The sequence below is a fragment of the Cervus canadensis genome, chromosome 16 (genome assembly GCF_019320065.1).
Source record: "Cervus canadensis isolate Bull #8, Minnesota chromosome 16, ASM1932006v1, whole genome shotgun sequence".
NCBI lineage: Eukaryota > Metazoa > Chordata > Mammalia > Artiodactyla > Cervidae > Cervus > Cervus canadensis.
The window spans coordinates 804558-820634 of record NC_057401.1 but is presented as its reverse complement, the minus strand read 5'-3'; the positions used below and the strand labels follow the sequence as shown (position 1 = coordinate 820634).

The 16077-nt window shown below is 48.0% G+C and overlaps 1 protein-coding gene across 2 annotated transcripts in view; it reads left to right on the top strand.

Moving 5' to 3' along the window:
* The window catches only part of SLIT3 (slit guidance ligand 3), a 717262-nt gene that overhangs the window by 120383 nt on the left and 580802 nt on the right, over nt 1-16077 (top strand). For both annotated transcript variants that reach the window (XM_043488926.1, XM_043488927.1), the window contains exon 4: nt 7790-7861. In XM_043488926.1, the coding sequence (XP_043344861.1) occupies nt 7790-7861 (72 nt within the window). The remainder of the gene's footprint in view (nt 1-7789; nt 7862-16077) is intronic.

Sequence of the window (16077 nt, the reverse complement as noted above, 5' to 3'; positions counted from 1 at the left end):
TAAATTAGTGGTTGCATGGGTTTAATGGACAAATGAAAGAATTCAATAAGGTGGAAAAAATCTCTAATTAGATCTTAAACGCAGGTTCCTCCAAGAAGGCCATCAGTGGTACCACAAAGCCAAGACTCTGTGTCTTGGGGCTTAACAGTTCAGGCTGAAAAACAGAATGACCTTGCAGCTGGCAACCCGTGGACTTCTTGACCCTGATGCTTCCATTGTTCCAGCAGGAAAGCTGAAAAGGAGTGTTGATCTTAGAGGAAGAGAATACATCCAGGTGGACTTAACCTATCACTGACCGGGCCCATATCTTGTTTACTGACCTCCTCAGGTCTGCCCTCATATGGGTCCCATTCAGTCCTTTTCTCCATCCAGGCATCACAGGTTTAGTTCCAATTTGAACTGTGGCAGATTTCTACCTCTGGACCCAGGTGACAGAGCAGCAGATGGCATGAGTGTTGGAGGGCACGGAGGCCAATAGCCGCTGTCTGCAGCCCAGCGCTTATCTGTCCCTCTGGCAGGAGAACAACCTGTTTCCCTCTGTTCATTTTCCTGTTCAGGAGCTGCTCTTAGAGCAGCCACATGAGAAGTGCACCTTATGCAGCCTGGAGGCTTCATCAGCTCTTCAAGTAAGACCTTTCAGACCAACTCGGCTCACTAAATAAGAATGAATAAATCCCAAGATGGGATGAGCTAGAAATGTATCGAGCTCCCCTCGATAACAGAGAGCCAGCGTGCGGCCCGTCCAAGCCGAAGCAGAAAGACCCTGAGGTTTTTAAAGGAAGGAGAGCCCAGCCCAGCTGCCATGGAATCCTCACTCAGGGTTTACGAAGCAGCAGGCAGCACACAATTGGCTAAATTTGGTTGTGTTTTTATTTTTGTCCAGCCACAAATACCGGCAAAGAACTGAAAACGATTCCTTCCCTTCCTGGAGCCTCAGAGCCAAGCTGGTTTTATTTTTAGCTTCAACTCTGGTTTTGAGCTTTGAGCACACTCAATACCCTCCCCACTGCAGGCCACGGTGGGCCAGATTTCAGGACTTTTGCCTGTATGGGATCATTGGCTGGCTGGGTGTAACTCTCACCAGGCTTTGTGCAGCTGTGGATGTAGAGGAGGGTTCCAGACAGACCTACCTGGAGGCCCGCTGCTGGCCTTGGGGACCCAAAAGCATCCTTTTCAGGGAGGGAAGTGTCCTCAGGGCAGATGGTGGTCTGGGCAGGGGCAGAGGAGGTGGCCACCCTGGATGAAAGGAAGCAGAGCCAAAAAGATGAGAAGGGGAGAAAAGGGTGGGGGTGTGGGGAAGGGAGCTGTCACTGATAGAGGGGCTTCCAGTAACCCCAGTGGTTTAGAACCAGGCTCTGGAGGCAGACTGCCGGGGTCAGCATCCTGCCTCCACCATTTCCTATCACAGTGGCCTTGCAGAATGGGCTTCACCTCTCCATGTGTTGACATCCTTTATCTGTCTATCTGGCTTCCCTGGTAGCTCAGCTGATAAAGAATCTGCCTGCAATGTGGGAGACCTGGGTTTGATCCCTGGATTGGGAAGATCCCCTGGAGAAGGCGAGGGCTACCCACTCCAGTATTCTGGCCTGGAGAATTCCATGGAATCTGTCTATTTATTTATTTATTGTTGACTGCATGCAGGCTTACTCTAGGTGCTTAAAGTGGGGGCTACTCTCAAGTTGCAGTGTGTGGGCTTTTCACTGCAGTGGCTTGTCTTTTTGCAGCTCATGGGCCTAGGTGTCTTGTAGCATGTGGAGTCTTCCTAGAGCAGGGATCAAACCTGTGTCCTGTGCATTGGCAGGTGGATTCTTAACCCTTGGGCCACCAGAGAAGTCCCATGATATCCTTTATCCATAAGATGCTAGTAATAATGACCCCAGTCTCTGAGCTGCACTACCTGAGATCCCACCCTTCCAGCACGCAGCGCGGTGTCTGACGCAGTTATAAAGCAGCTCATTTCGATTATGCCATGTGCTCACTGCAGTGCTGGGTGCTTTTACATACACTGTGTCAAGGTTTACTGTAACCCACCGAGTAGAGTTATTTTGCAGGTGGAAAACTGAGGCTTAAGTAGCTAGGTTACTTCCCCAAGGTCCTATGGCGAGAACACGATAGAGCCAGACCTAGTCTGGCCGATCCCAGAGTCAAAGCACCACACCTTCTCTGGGACCAGTGCTTTTCCGTGTTCAGTTCAGTTCAGTCGCTCAGTCGTGTCTGACTCTTTTCAACCCCATGGACTGTGGCACACCAGGCTTCCCTGTCCATCACCATCTCCTGGAGCTTGTTCAAACTCATGTCTGTTGAGTTGATGGTGCCATCCAACCATCTCATCCTCTGTCATCCCCTTCTCCTCCAGCCTTCAACCTTTCCCAGCATCAGGGTCTTTTCCAATAAGTCAGTTCTTGGCATCAGGTCGCCAAAGTATTGGAGTTTCAGCTTCAACATCAGTCCTTCCAGTGGATATTCAGGACTGATTTCCTTTAGGATTGACTGGTGTTGAATCTCCTTGCAATCCAAGGGACTCTCAAGAGTCTTCTCCAACACCACAGTTCAAAAGCATCAATTTTTCTTCACTCAGCTTTCTTTATAGTCCAGGTTTCACATCCATCCGTGACTACTGGAAAAAACAGAGCTTTGATTAGATGGACCTTTGTTAGCAAAGTAGTGTCTCTGCTTTTTAATATGCTGTCTAGTTTGGTTATAGCTTTTCTCCCAAGGAGCAAGCATCTTTTAATTTCATGGCTGCAGTCACCATCTGTCACCATTTTGGAGCCCCCCAAAATAAAGTCTGTCACTGTTTCCATTGTTTCCCATCTATTTGCCATGAAGTGATGGGACTGGATACCATGATGTTAGTTTTCTGAATGTTGAATTTAAGCCAGCTTTTTCACTCTTCTCTTTCCCTTTCATAAAGAGGCTCTTTAGTTCTTCACTTTCTGCCATTAGGGTGGTGTCATCTGTATATCTGAGGTTATTGATATTTCTCCCAGAAATCTTGATTCCAGTTTGTGCTTCATCCAGTCCATTGTTTCATATGATGTGCTCTGCATATAAGTTAAATAAACAGGGTGACAATATACAGCCTTGACAATATACTCCTTTTCCTATTTGGAACCAGTCTGTTGTTCCATGTCCAGTTCTAACTATTGCTTCTTGACCTGCATACAGATTTCTCAGGAGGCAGGTCAGGTGGTCTGGTATTCCCATCTCTTATAGAATTTTCCACAGTGTGTTGTGATCCACACCGTCAAAGGCTTTGGTGTAGTCAATAAAGCAGAAGTAGATGCTTTTCTGGAACTCTCTTGCTTTTTTGATGATCCAGTAGATGTTTGGCAATTTGATCTCTGGTTTCTCTACCTTGTCTAAATTCAGCTTGCACGTCTGGAAGTTCATGGTTCACATACTGTTGAAGCCTGGCTTGGAGAATTTTGAGCATTACTTTGCTAGCATGTGAGATGAGTGCAATTCTGCAGTAGTTTGAGCATTCTTTGACATTGCCTTTCTTTGGGATTGGAATGAAAACAGACCTTTTCCAGTCCTGTGGCCACTGCTGAGTTTTCCAAATTTGCTGGCCTACTGAGTGTAGCACTTAGCATCATCTTTTAGGATTTGAAATAGCTCAACTGAAATTCCATCACCTCCACTAGCTTTGCTCGTAGTGATGCTTCCTAAGGCCCACTTGACTTCACACTCCAGGATGTCCAGGCTCTAGGTGAGTGATCACACCATTGTGAATACCTGGGTCATGGAGATCTTTTTGTACAGTTCTTCTGTGTATTCTTGCCACCTGTTCTTAATATCTTCTGCTTCTGTTAGGTCCATACCATTTCTGTCCTTTATTGAGCCCTTCTTTGCATGAAGTGTTCCCTTGGTATCTCTAATCTTCTTGAAGAGATCTCTAGTCTTTCCCATTCTGTTGTTTTCCTCTATTTCTTTGCGTTGATCGCTGATTAAGGCTTTCTTATCTCTCCTTGCTATTCTTTGGAACTGTGTATTCAAATGGGTATAGCTTTCCTTTTCTCCTTTGCCTTTAGCTTCTCTTCTTCTCTCAGCTATTTGTGAGGCCTCCTCAGACAACCATTTTGCCTTTTTGCATTTGTTTTTCTTAGGGATGATCTTGATCACTGCCTCCTGTATAATGTCACGAACCTCCGTCCATAGTTCTTCAGGCACTTTCTCTTATCAGATCTAATCCCTTGAATCTGATTGTCACTTCCACTGTATAATCGTAAGGGATTTGATTTAGGTCACACCCGAATGGTCTAATGGTTTTCCCTACTTTCTTCAATTTAAGTCTGAATTTGCCAATAAGGAGTTGCTGATCTGAGCCACAGTCAGCTCCCGGTCTTATTTTTGCTGCCTGTATAGAGCTTCTCCATATTTGGCAGCAAAGAATATAATCAGTCTGATTTCGGTGTTGGGCATGTGGTGATGTCCATGTGTAGAGTCTTCTCTTGTGTTGTTGGAAAAGGGTGTTTGCTATGACCAGTACATTCTCTTGGCAAAACTCTGTTAACCTTTGCACTGCTTCATTTTGTACTCCAAAGCCAAATTTGCCTTTACTCCAGGTATCTCCTGACTTCCTGCTTTTGCATTCCAGTCCCCTATAATGAAAAGGGCATCTTTTTTGGGTGTGAGTTCTAGAAGGTCTTGTAGGTTTTTGTAGAACCATTCAACTTCAGCTCCTTCAGCAATTTGGTTGGGACATAGACTTGGATTGGTGTGATATTGAATAGTTTGTCTTAGAAACGAACAGAGATCATTCTGTCATTTTTGAGATCGCATCCAAGTACCGCATTTTGGACTCTTTTGCTGACTGTGAGGGCTACTCCGTTTCTTTTAAGGGATTCTTTCCCATAAGAATCCGTATTAGAAAGTGGCTTATCACAGACAGAGGGCTCTGACAGGCTACAGTCCTTGGGGTCACACAGCATACATGCACACACGCTCATTTATCACTGGCTATATGGGAACTGCTGTAAACAAGGGGCTAGACTCCCTCTCGCCTTCCTGTCCTCTGGGCCACCCCCATTCTTCCCACTTTAGTGACAGGAACTCACAAAGAGCAGATACTGGGAGTGATGAGAAGAGCACTGGTCAAATCCATAGAGACAGCAGGTACGGCAGAATGGTGGCTGCCAGGGACAAGGTGAGGGGGCGATGTGGTGTTGCTTCACAGGTTTCGATTTTGCATGATGGTAAAGCTCTGGAGATCTGCTGCACAAGGATGTGAACACACTTCACTTAAAAATGGTTAAGATGGTCAATTCTATGTTAAGGCTTTTTTTTTATAACCTCTGTTTTTAACAATGAAAAAGAACACAGGGAGTTAGGTGGGGGGGGTGGGGAGTTGAGCTCACTTGTCCCACTTGCCGGCCTTTCCTCTGGCTTCCTTCCAGTCAGGAGTGCCACCAGCAGATGTGGTTGGTCCACACACTCGATGTGCACCCCTTCAGGGCTGAGCCACACGCTTCTCAGCAGAACCTCATTCCCTGAGGTCATAAATGCTTCTCTCCCACATACTTCGCCCTTGTAAACTCCCTTCTGGACTCCTGTCCCTCTCAAGTTTTTATCTGTTGGCCTGGTATAAAAAAGGGCAAATATCCTACCCCCACCCCCACCCCACCCACTGGAATCGTAGCTGCTTGGAGCACTATAAGAGTGTGGGCTTTGGGGCCAGAAGCTGGGAAGAAGTTCACCTTTTCTTCTCTTCAGTTCACTTAGCTCTGAGATGGAATCACATGGCTGTTCCACATAGCCAAACATGCATAGTTTAAGCAGAGAAATTCAGCCATCTGTAAACTGGTCTTTGCACTGGGAGATTCTGGAGAGAAAGAATCTGAGGATTCTGAGGAGGTTTGGGGACACTGATTTTGGCTTCAGTGATTAGGCTGCATAATGACATTTGCTGACAAAGGTCCATCTAGTCAAAGCTATGGTTTTTCCAGTAGTGATGTATGGATGTGAAAGCTGGACCATAGAGAAAGTTGAATGAAGAAGAATTGATGCTTTTGAACTGTGGTGTTGGAGAAGACTCTTGAGAGTCCCTTGGACTGCAAGGAGATCAAACCAGTCAATCCTAAAGGAAATCAGTCCTTAATATCCACTGGAAGGACTGATGCTGAAGCTGAAACTCCAATACTTTGGCCACCTGATGCCAAGAACTGACTCATTGGAAAAGACCCTGATGCTGGGAAACATTGAAGGCTTGAGGAGAAGGGGATGACAGAGGATGAGATGGTTGGATGACATCACTGACTTGATAGACATGAGTTTGAGTAAGCTCTGGGAGTTGGTGATGGACAGGGAAGCCTGGCGTGCTGCCGTCCATGGGGTCACAAAGAGTCAAACACGAATGAGCGACTGAACTGAACTGAATGATATTTGGATAGAGAGGCCTGGGGGTGAGCATGGAGCGTGCCTGCATGCCAAGTCACTTCAGTCATGTCTGACTCTTTGTGACTCCATGGACTATAAACTGCTTCTCTGTCCATGAGATTCCCCAGGCAAGAATATTGGAGTGGGTTGCCATGCCCTCCTCCAGAGGATCCTCCAGAGGATATTCCCCACCCAGGGATCAAACCCGAGTCTCTTACGTCTCCTGCACTAGCACCATCTAGGAAGCCCCAAGCGTGGGACAGGCTCTCCCTTTTGGCCTCACATTCCCAGGAAAGCAGCCTCCATGGGGGCAGCAGCAGTGACTCGCCGTCCTTGGAAGCTCAGGTGGCCTTCTTTACCGTGGGTGTCAGTGTGGACCACTCTCGGGGCAGAGTCTGGCTCTGCTGCTGCCATCCCACATGGGCTGTCCCTCCTGCACTGGCTCCGGCCCCACTGCCCACCTAGACCGTGGCTGGCTGCCCCGTTAGGCACAGTGGGGACAGCACCCAGGGCCAACAGCGCTTTTAAGGGACCCATGAAAATGGTTTAATTTCTTTGAAAATCAAAAGAAAAAAAGTGAGTGTTTAGGCCAAGTAAATGTTATATAATCTTAATGTATTTGGTTTTATACCAGGAGAGTTATACAATGGGCTGCCCTGATAGCTCAGTTGGTAAAGAATCCGCCTGCAATGTAAGAGACCCTAGTTTGATTCCTGGGTTGGGAAGATCCCCTGGAGAGGGAACAGGTGTACATTCCAGTATTCTGGCCTGGAGAATTCCATGGACTCTATAGTCCACAGGGAAGCAAAGAGTCAGACACAACTGAGCGACTTTCACTTTCATAGTTACAGAATACAATATTTAATTTTTTAAATAGAGGAAGGTACCCACAAAGGCCCATTTTGGCCCTTGAACCCACGGTGATGTGCCCACTCTCTCTCTGCTTCTGTAACGGCTGCTGTCTGTCCTCCCCGCCCCCACCACCCACTTAGGATCTGGAATAGTCTCCCTGGCATTTTATTTATTTTTAGGGACCCATTTCACATGCCTGTCCCATCAGTTGGCAATAGCTAAGCAAGCAAGTGGTTAGACGAGTTCAAAAGCCTGTCTGAAGTTCCTGGGAAACCGTGTTGTCATCTCTGAGTGACGTCTCTCTGAGGCTCGTGACAGGAGAGAGGCAGCAGGCATGCTGTTTTCCTGCTTCCCACCTACCTTTGCCTTTTATCCTCCACCTGACTCCACATGTTACACGATAGAATAAGCCTTCCACGTGCTGAGCATCCCATGATGAAAGATCTAGAAGCCTTTAAGACATGTTGATGGATTGATTGAGTGGGGTCTATGAATACCCTTGATCCAGTTTCATGTCCTCTTGACATCTCTTCATTTTCTTTTTCTCTTCCCCTTTCAGGCGCCTGAACAAGAATAAGCTCCAGGTCCTCCCAGAACTGCTTTTCCAGAGCAACCTGAAGCTCACCAGACTGTGAGTAGAGTGGACTTGCTTCTCTGCCTTGTGTCTTGTCTGCATTTGCTGATGCAGAGGATGTGGTTGCCTGAGCGCGGGGCGCCCTGACCACGTGGAGCTTGGCAGTGAGTCCACACGTGGGGGCATCTGGGGCCCGGCTTCAGCGTGTGGGTCCCTGTGCTCCCCTCCAGCCCACCTTTTCTGCTCCCTTCCTTCAGAGAGCCACTGAAGTGGCTGGTGAGAGCTGTGGACTTACGCTAGTGCATCTCTCTTTTACATGGAGGGAGGAAATCCATCCTTTTACCTGGGTCTGAATGTACCCCAGGGAAATGCCCCAAGGGGGGCTTGGAGGTGAGTCTCCGAGGGCAGTGGTTTGCGTTAAACCTTTCAGCTTCACCTCCTTGCTGGCTAGAAGGGCTCCTGCCCTGTGGCTGCCTCCTCCCTCTGCCAGTCCGGGAACTCTGGGTCTGGAGGTCTGTGATTTGTTTGGGAAAAGAAAGAAACACCTTGAACTTTGCTTTCTCTTTGGAATGGTCCAGGATATAATGAAGAGGGGAGACTTGGAGATGTCTTTGTGTATTTATTCAGCATGAGAGTTTGGATACTCAAGAGCTGGAGAAACACATCCGGATGGAGAGTGTGATTCATGGACTGGGGTGTTAGGGAAGTGCTAATTTTCGACAGTGAACAGCTTCATGACTGTATCTGGAAGTCCAACTGGTGGTGACTAGTGAATGTTATGGGGTGAATTGCTTGCCCAAGGCTTAACTTTCTGGTTGGAGCAACAAGTGTCTGGATGCTTAGCAATCAGGCAGCAAGATTTACAGCATGGCTGGGAGGACTGTGACGTTACTGGAGAGGTTTCTGCGTGGTGGCCACCATTCCCGTTCCAGTGGCCATGTTTTATACCTACGTATGCGGTCCACTGATGCATGTAGGCTCCAGGATAGATTGGGAAATATGAAACACATGTTTGCATGTGCACTTAAGAATGAGTTCTGAATCAGGAAATTGTATCTCTGTACACACAGTGAGAGACTATACACACACATGTACTTTCAGGCACTCTGTTGGAATGAGAGCAGGCTTGCGTTGGCCGGCGTTTCAGTGCCGCGGTGGCCTTGCTTGCCTTGTCTTGTGTGCACCTGGACTTCGTCACAGTCTTCTCTGGCTGGCATTCCCTTTCACCCGACTGACTGCACTAAATGTGGGAAAGAGAACACCTCCCTTTCCACTCTTCCACTCTTCATCCACCTTGATGGATGTGAGGGTGGATGAAGTGCAGTGTGTATCTGGCAGAGCTGAATAAGCAATACCAAATGGGCAGATGGGGAAACCACTCTGGTTTTTCCCTTCCTCTTCCCTGGAGAGTTCTTTCCTTAAACACTCACTTAATAGCCGTCTCTCCACCCAGCACTGCCTTGTGCCTTTCAGCCTGCTTTTAACTAAACCATACAGACTGTATGTCGTTCACCTGGGCTCTCAGCATCACTTTCCAGCAAACAGAAGGTGCCCGTGGGGCTGGGCTGTGTGGCAGCTTTGAGCGGGCAGGGTCTGAGGGTCCCGCTGCTGCAGGGGGTTGGGGGAGGTGTCTGGTTCCTGCTCCCCGCAGACATCAGCAGATGCCCATTTTAGGCGGAGCTGATCTTGATCTGGGCAGAGGAGGCATTTCAGGCTGTGATAACAGGTCTCTGAGATGCAGGGTGCCAGGCCCAGGCAGGCAGCACAAGGGCGTGGGGAGTCCAGTGTGGCGGCCTCATGGCCACTTTGTGACTGAGAGAGGTCAGGAGAGCCACTTTGTCTCCTGTGCCTGAGTGTCCTCATCGGTAAATGAGAGAGGCCCCCTCTTCCGTTCATGCACCTCACCAGGGAACTCTCTGAACCCAAAGAGATTATGCTGAGCCTGCATTTTCTAGGGTTTAAAGTGCTCTGCATACATAACCAGCATAGATAACTGTTGTTACTCCTGCAATTCCCGTCTTCACAACCTGTTTCTAGTCTCCTTTCATGGGAGACTTGAAGAGACGAGGAGCTGCTCTCTTACACGGAGCTTTTGCTTCAGGCCAGAGAGCAGCGGTTGGAACGGCCCACTCCTCTCCAGGCTCCTGGCCGGGCCCATGTGGCACACACGGGCGCTCACGAGTGGGCGCGTAGACGGTGCAGGCCTCCGTAGGAGCAGTGCGCTCAGGGAGCTCTGACCCTTTTATCCATCGTTCATGCAGGAAGCCTCTCCCAGGTGCCTGGCCTCTGTGCTGGGTGTTGAGCTGCAGACATGAAGGATGCCCTGTACCCCGTCAGGACACACTCTGAATAGCTGCCAAAGAGCTGAAAGCTAAATATATATATTTGTCATTGAAGCAGCTTTATTAACCTGGGTTTCAGCTATAATCAGCAATCCCTTTTTCTCTCTGGGCTTGGTCTTTGATTTTTCTTAATGACCCTCTTGTGTCTTTGTCTTATTTTGTCAGCCACTCCAGGGCCTTTTTGGAAGTAAGCAGGGGGCAAATTAGAAATCAATAAATGTGCAATCATGAGTGTGTATACATATGCCACCAGCTCTGTTTTAAAAGAGCACTGAATCTCAGTAGATGCAGTGAGCCATTTTCCAAGGAATGCTAAATGGGCTGCTGGGTGGCTGTCTCCTCCACAACCTGTCATGAGGTTTCAGCAGCAATTCTGACACACCTTCTCTTGCTAGATCTGTAGACAAAAACTGCTTCATATTCAATGATTATCTGAAAAATACCTTTTGGGAAATTGGTATTTCCAATACCTTTTGGGTCATATTTTAAGACATGTGATGGGAAAGGGAAATGATATTTATTGGGAACCGATGTTATTATAATATTGCTACTAACTAGTGACAGAAATGTGGCTAAAATTAGTTTAACCCAAAGGGGAAATATGTTAATTCATATGCATGAGAAGGCCAGTGGTGGTTATGGTTGGCTTTATTTATTATTTTTATTTTCTTGAATAATTCTATTTATTTTTGGTTGTGCTGGATCTTCGCTGCTGAACAGGCTTTTCTTTGGTTGCGGCAAGTAGGGGCTACCCTCTTATTGCAGTGTGCAGGCTCCTCATCGCAGTGGACTTTTTTGTTGTGGAGCACAGGCTCTAGGGTGTGTGGGTTTCGGTCATTTTGGCTTGCGGTCTCTAGAGTACAGGCTCAATAGTTGTGGCGCACAGCCTGAGTTACTCTGGGTCGTGTGGGATCTTCCCAGCAAGGGTTCAAACCCGTGTCTCCTGCATTGGCAGGCAGACTCTTTACCACCGAGCTGCCAGGGAAGCCCCTGTGATTGGGCTTAGAAACCACTGGATCCAGGGGGCATGGTGGTGTCATTAGGACTTCGTCTCACTCCCTCCAGCCCTTGGAAGTGTGCACGGGATGGCAGACAACAGCAGAAGACTCAGAGGGAGATAACTTAGCGACCAGGGTGGAGAGGGTGTCACTGGTGACAGTCATGCAAAAAAGAGCTGAGAGTCAGCTGCTCACCTTGGTCACACCTCTGACTCTGAGCAGGTGACTGTGGCCAGTGAGACGATGTCCTCTGATTAACCAGTTGTTTGGCGCTGATGGTGTGTGGGTCCTGGGAATGGATTTCCCAAAGAAAAGAATAATTCTGTTATCAGAAGACGGAGCAAGAGACCCCGAACTTAAACACATCTGACGTCTACACGTTTACTGAGCATCTAGTCTGTGCAGTCCCCTGTGCTTCCATCGAATGGCTTGGATCTTCACAATAACACTTCAAGGTAATGACAGTAGCAAACACAGTGCGTCCCAGATGCTCTTCTGAGTGCTTTACATGTACCTAGTTTGATGCACCTAATGACTGTGTGGGGGTAGGGACTATGACTACTTTCCCACAGGCGTGAAATAGGCTCACAGAGGTCCAAGAACTTGCCCAGCATCATATAGTTACTCAGTGACTGAGCCAGGAAACAGATGTGGGTAATCTGACTCTGAAGACAGTGCGTTCATTCTGCTACAATTAGCTCTTTGCCTTAATATGCCCATTTTATAGATAAGGAGACTAAGTCTTGGATATTAAACTACTTGTCTGTATATCTCATATTTCTAAGCAGCAGCAGCTCTTTGGATTCTGCCTCAGTGCTCAGATTTCAGCCTTCACAACAATTCTGCAAAGAGAATCATTATTAAATCTACTGCTAAAGCTCAGAAGAATTATCTGACTTACCTAAGTATTCTCTATTTAGTTGTACAACCAGGATACACTGGAATGGAGAACAGAGCGCATGTATGTTGCTGCAGAGTATTTCTGTCATGCTACATTGCTGTGCTAACTCTTGTGGGGACCTGAAGTCCCCCATATGCTAAAAGGAGAGTTTTTATCAGACCTTGGCTGGTTACCCACACCCCTCAGATGCAGCACCGTCGGATTCCTTGATGCATGTGTATAGTAGTGACGTATCTACGCTCTTACTCTGTCCTTCAGTACACAGTGCGTGAGCCACAGCATCCTGGAGCGCAGAAGTGCCCTGAGGCTTAGGTGATAACCACTGTGGTCTGTAGAACACCCAGCAAGGTCTCTGTCCTACCTTGGGCACTCAATAAATATTAGCTCACTCTAATCCTGAGGTTTTCAGGCTGTCTGCCCTCTGATGGAGGAGGCTTATGGGAGCTTCCTGATGGGAGAGACTGACTGAGGGGGAAACTGTGTCTTGAGAGTCCCTTGGACTGCAAGGAGATCCAACCAGTCCATCCTAAAGGAAATCAATCCTGAATATTCATTGGGAGGACTGATGTTGAAGCTGAAACTCCAATACTTTGGCGACCTGATGCGAAGAACTGACTCATTGGAAAAGATCCTGATGTTGGGAAAATTGAAGGTGGGAGGAGAAGGGGATGACAGAGGATGAGATGGTTGGATGGCATCACCGATTCAATGGGCATGAGTTTGAGTAAACTCTGGGAGTTGGTGATGGACAGGGAGGCCTGGCGTGTTGCAGTCCATGGGGTCGCAAAGAGTCGGGCACGGCTGAGCGACTGAACTGACTGAATCCTGAGGTAGATTATAAGATTTTCAGGTGTCAGAGCTGTATTTCTGCTCTTTCTAGGTTTTCTCTCACTCCTGACCCAGGGCTGATCTTAGGAGATGGCAGTGAAGTAAAAGTGTTAAAGGGCTGCCAACTACTTGTTATGAGACCATGGGCAAATTATTAATACTTAACCTCTCTGGTCTCATGTTCTTGATCAGTAAAATAGACTATAATAGAACCTCCTTCTCCAGGTGTTTGTAATATACTTGGAAACAGCCCAGGGACTACCTTTAGCATTGAATATAGCACACAGAAAGTGCTCAGTGAAAATGGCTGTGGTTAGCTTTTGCTGGCCAACTGATAGGAGTGTGCATATGCTGGGGCTTTGGCATCTCTGATGTCAACATTTGAGAACCTGGCAAAGAGTTTAGGCTCTGAAATAGAGGAGGGTTGAGGAAGGTACCAGGAGTGGGATGATCCCAACCCTCGCACTGGCTCTGCCGCCCACAAGCTGTGTGACCTTAGGCATGTTACTTCACTTCTCTGGGCCTGATTCAGAGAGGTTGGGATGGAACACAGCCTGTTATATGGTCTGTAGGTTACTGATTTCTCCTTTTGTGCCTCTCCTTCCAGCTTTCTCTTTTACCTATACACTGGGGAAAGGAGTGAAAAGTTTCTGGTTATTCGGAAGTTAAGTGGTTAATGTTGCCAGAAGTTCCTTCAAAGAAGCAAAAGACAAGATGAAAACAGTAATTAAAAGCTGTCTGCCTTTCCCCAGATTAGGGAGCTTTGAAGGGGATGAGAGGGACACGGAGTTTCGCAACTGCTTTTTAAGAGTTTGACTTTGCCAGCTGAGGCTGAGCAGACCTCTGGGGTCCTTCTGGTCCATGTCTCGTGGATTCATGGCAGAAGAGGCCGTCAGACAGTTGATAGTGGTTTAAAGCCTGACTGAAGAAGCAGCTGTACTCGCAGCAGGACAGAGGCCCCAGTTATTCTTCACACAGTCCTGTGAGGTATTTGGCGATTTAAAAAAAAATGCCGCTGGGGTTAAAGTGCTGTCGCTCACTTGGGTCAGCAGAGTTGCAAGATACTTGGGAAGTTGATCGCCAGGCAGCTGAAAACAATATGAAACGTGGCCAGCCAACTTAGCCCCAGGTCACTGGGGCTGCTGCCCTCCTCCCAGAGAGTTGTGAGACCTCAGTTTTCAAGGAACTTACTTGCAGTGAGCGAGCCGTCCCCTCAACTGTCCTTTTCTGCTCGCTTGTACCTCTCCTTCATATGATCATTTTTTGCCCCAATCACACAGCCATGAGTACCCATGCTGTGTGCATGTTCAGTCATGTCCAGCTCTTTGTGACCCCATAGACTGCAGTCCACCAGGCTCCTCTGGCCATTCTCCAGGCAACAATACTGGAATGGATTGCCAAGCTCTCCTCCAGAGGACCTTCCCTACCCAGGGATTGAACCTGCATCTCTTGCGTCTCCTGCATTGGCAGGTGGGTTCCACTGTACCGCCTGGGAAGCTCCATGCCCCACATCCCCAAACAAACCAGAAGCTGCATTTCTGCATCTGTGCTTTGCTAAGTGATCTAATGTTTCTTTTTTTAAATTTTCTTTAAATATTTATTTATTTGACTGCTTGGGGTCTTAGCTGTGGTGTGTGGGATTTCTTTGAAGCAGTCCAGTAGAGGAGGAAAACGTCAGGGAACTGCCCAGACCTGGGCTGGGATCCCACCCTCTGCTGACTGACCCTGGGCAAGTGGCCTCAATTGTCTCAGCCTCTGGTTGATAATCTAGACAGCAGGGATACCAGTCAGAGCTCCTTAGTTTGCTGGGGCTGTGGCAATGAAGCACCTCAGACCAGATGGCTTAAATAACAGAAATTTGTGTCCTCACAGCTTACAGCCTGGAAGTTTCAGATGTGGGTGCTGGCAGGGCTGGTTCCTGAGGCCTCTCTCCTTGCCTTGCAGTTGACGGTCTTCTTGTTGTCCTTCTGTTAACGGTGGTCCTGTTCACGCTCGCCCATGACGTCCCGTCCTTTTGTCATAAGGACACAGTCATGTTGTCTTAGGGCCCCACCCTGATGGCCACACTTAACTTAGTGAACTCATTAAAGACCCAATCTCCAAATAGAGTTGCATTTTGAAGTACTGGGGGCAGGAACTTGAACAAATGAATGAACACAAGTGTTTATTGCATATTTACTGTGAATCAGACGCTCCGCGATCTGCTTTCAGGTAGCTTCTCTTCCTTGGTGGCTCAGTCGGTAAAGAATCTGGTTGCAATGCAGGATTCAATCCTTCCATCTGGAAGATCCCCTGGAGAAGGCATTGGCAAACCTCCCCAGTACTCTTGCCTGGAGAATGGACAGAGGAGCCTGGTGGGGTACAGTTCTTGCGGTCTCAAGAGTCAGACACAACTTAGCGATTAAACCACCATCACCATTCTCAGGTTTAGGAGGTTAGATACTCCATTATCCCCAGTTTAGAGATAAACGCACAGAGTCCTAGAGATTTAGACAGCTTGCTCAAGGTCACTGGCAAAGCTAAAATTCAAACTCAGGCTTGCCTGAGTCCAGAGCCCACATCCTCACCACAATTTCCATCTAGAGTTATGAGAAGTTAGTTACTGAAGTGTCAGTGCCACCTTAGAGAAGCTCAGTTAGTGCTGCAGTTCTTTTATTTCTCTGAAGCCCTACGTGAGCCCAGATTTGTTGGATGACTGGAACCCTGTACCTCTACCTGCTGCTTCTCAGAGATCCTTTCGCAGCCGCCTGAGTCTTCCAGTCTGCACTAACCTTTAAAACTTAAGTACATGCAATGTGTGTCTCCATAAAACTCTGCATTGATGTGAAACGGTGCTGTAAAAGTGAAAAAACAGTGGACAGAACAAAAACCATAGTGCTCCGTTCTCCAGCAGAGCTGTTATCTGATGTGGTGAAATGGTAATAGGATGAGGGGAAAGCCAGTCCATCAGGGGTGGGGGCTTCAGAGACAGCCGGCCTGGAGCTGGATCCGGGAGACCTGTCCCGCCTCTGGGCTGGCCCAGCCTTCAGAGACGGGGCAGACGGTGAGAGCAGCCTCACCACTGCTGGCATGGGGTCACGCTTTCCAGGGGCACGGCTGCCTCAGTCTCAGGGAGAGAACCCTTGCCCCCGGAACTCTGCTTCCTCCTCCAGCACCCCTACTGTGCGCTACACACCCGAGCCCTGCGGCCAGGCCAGCCTTCCT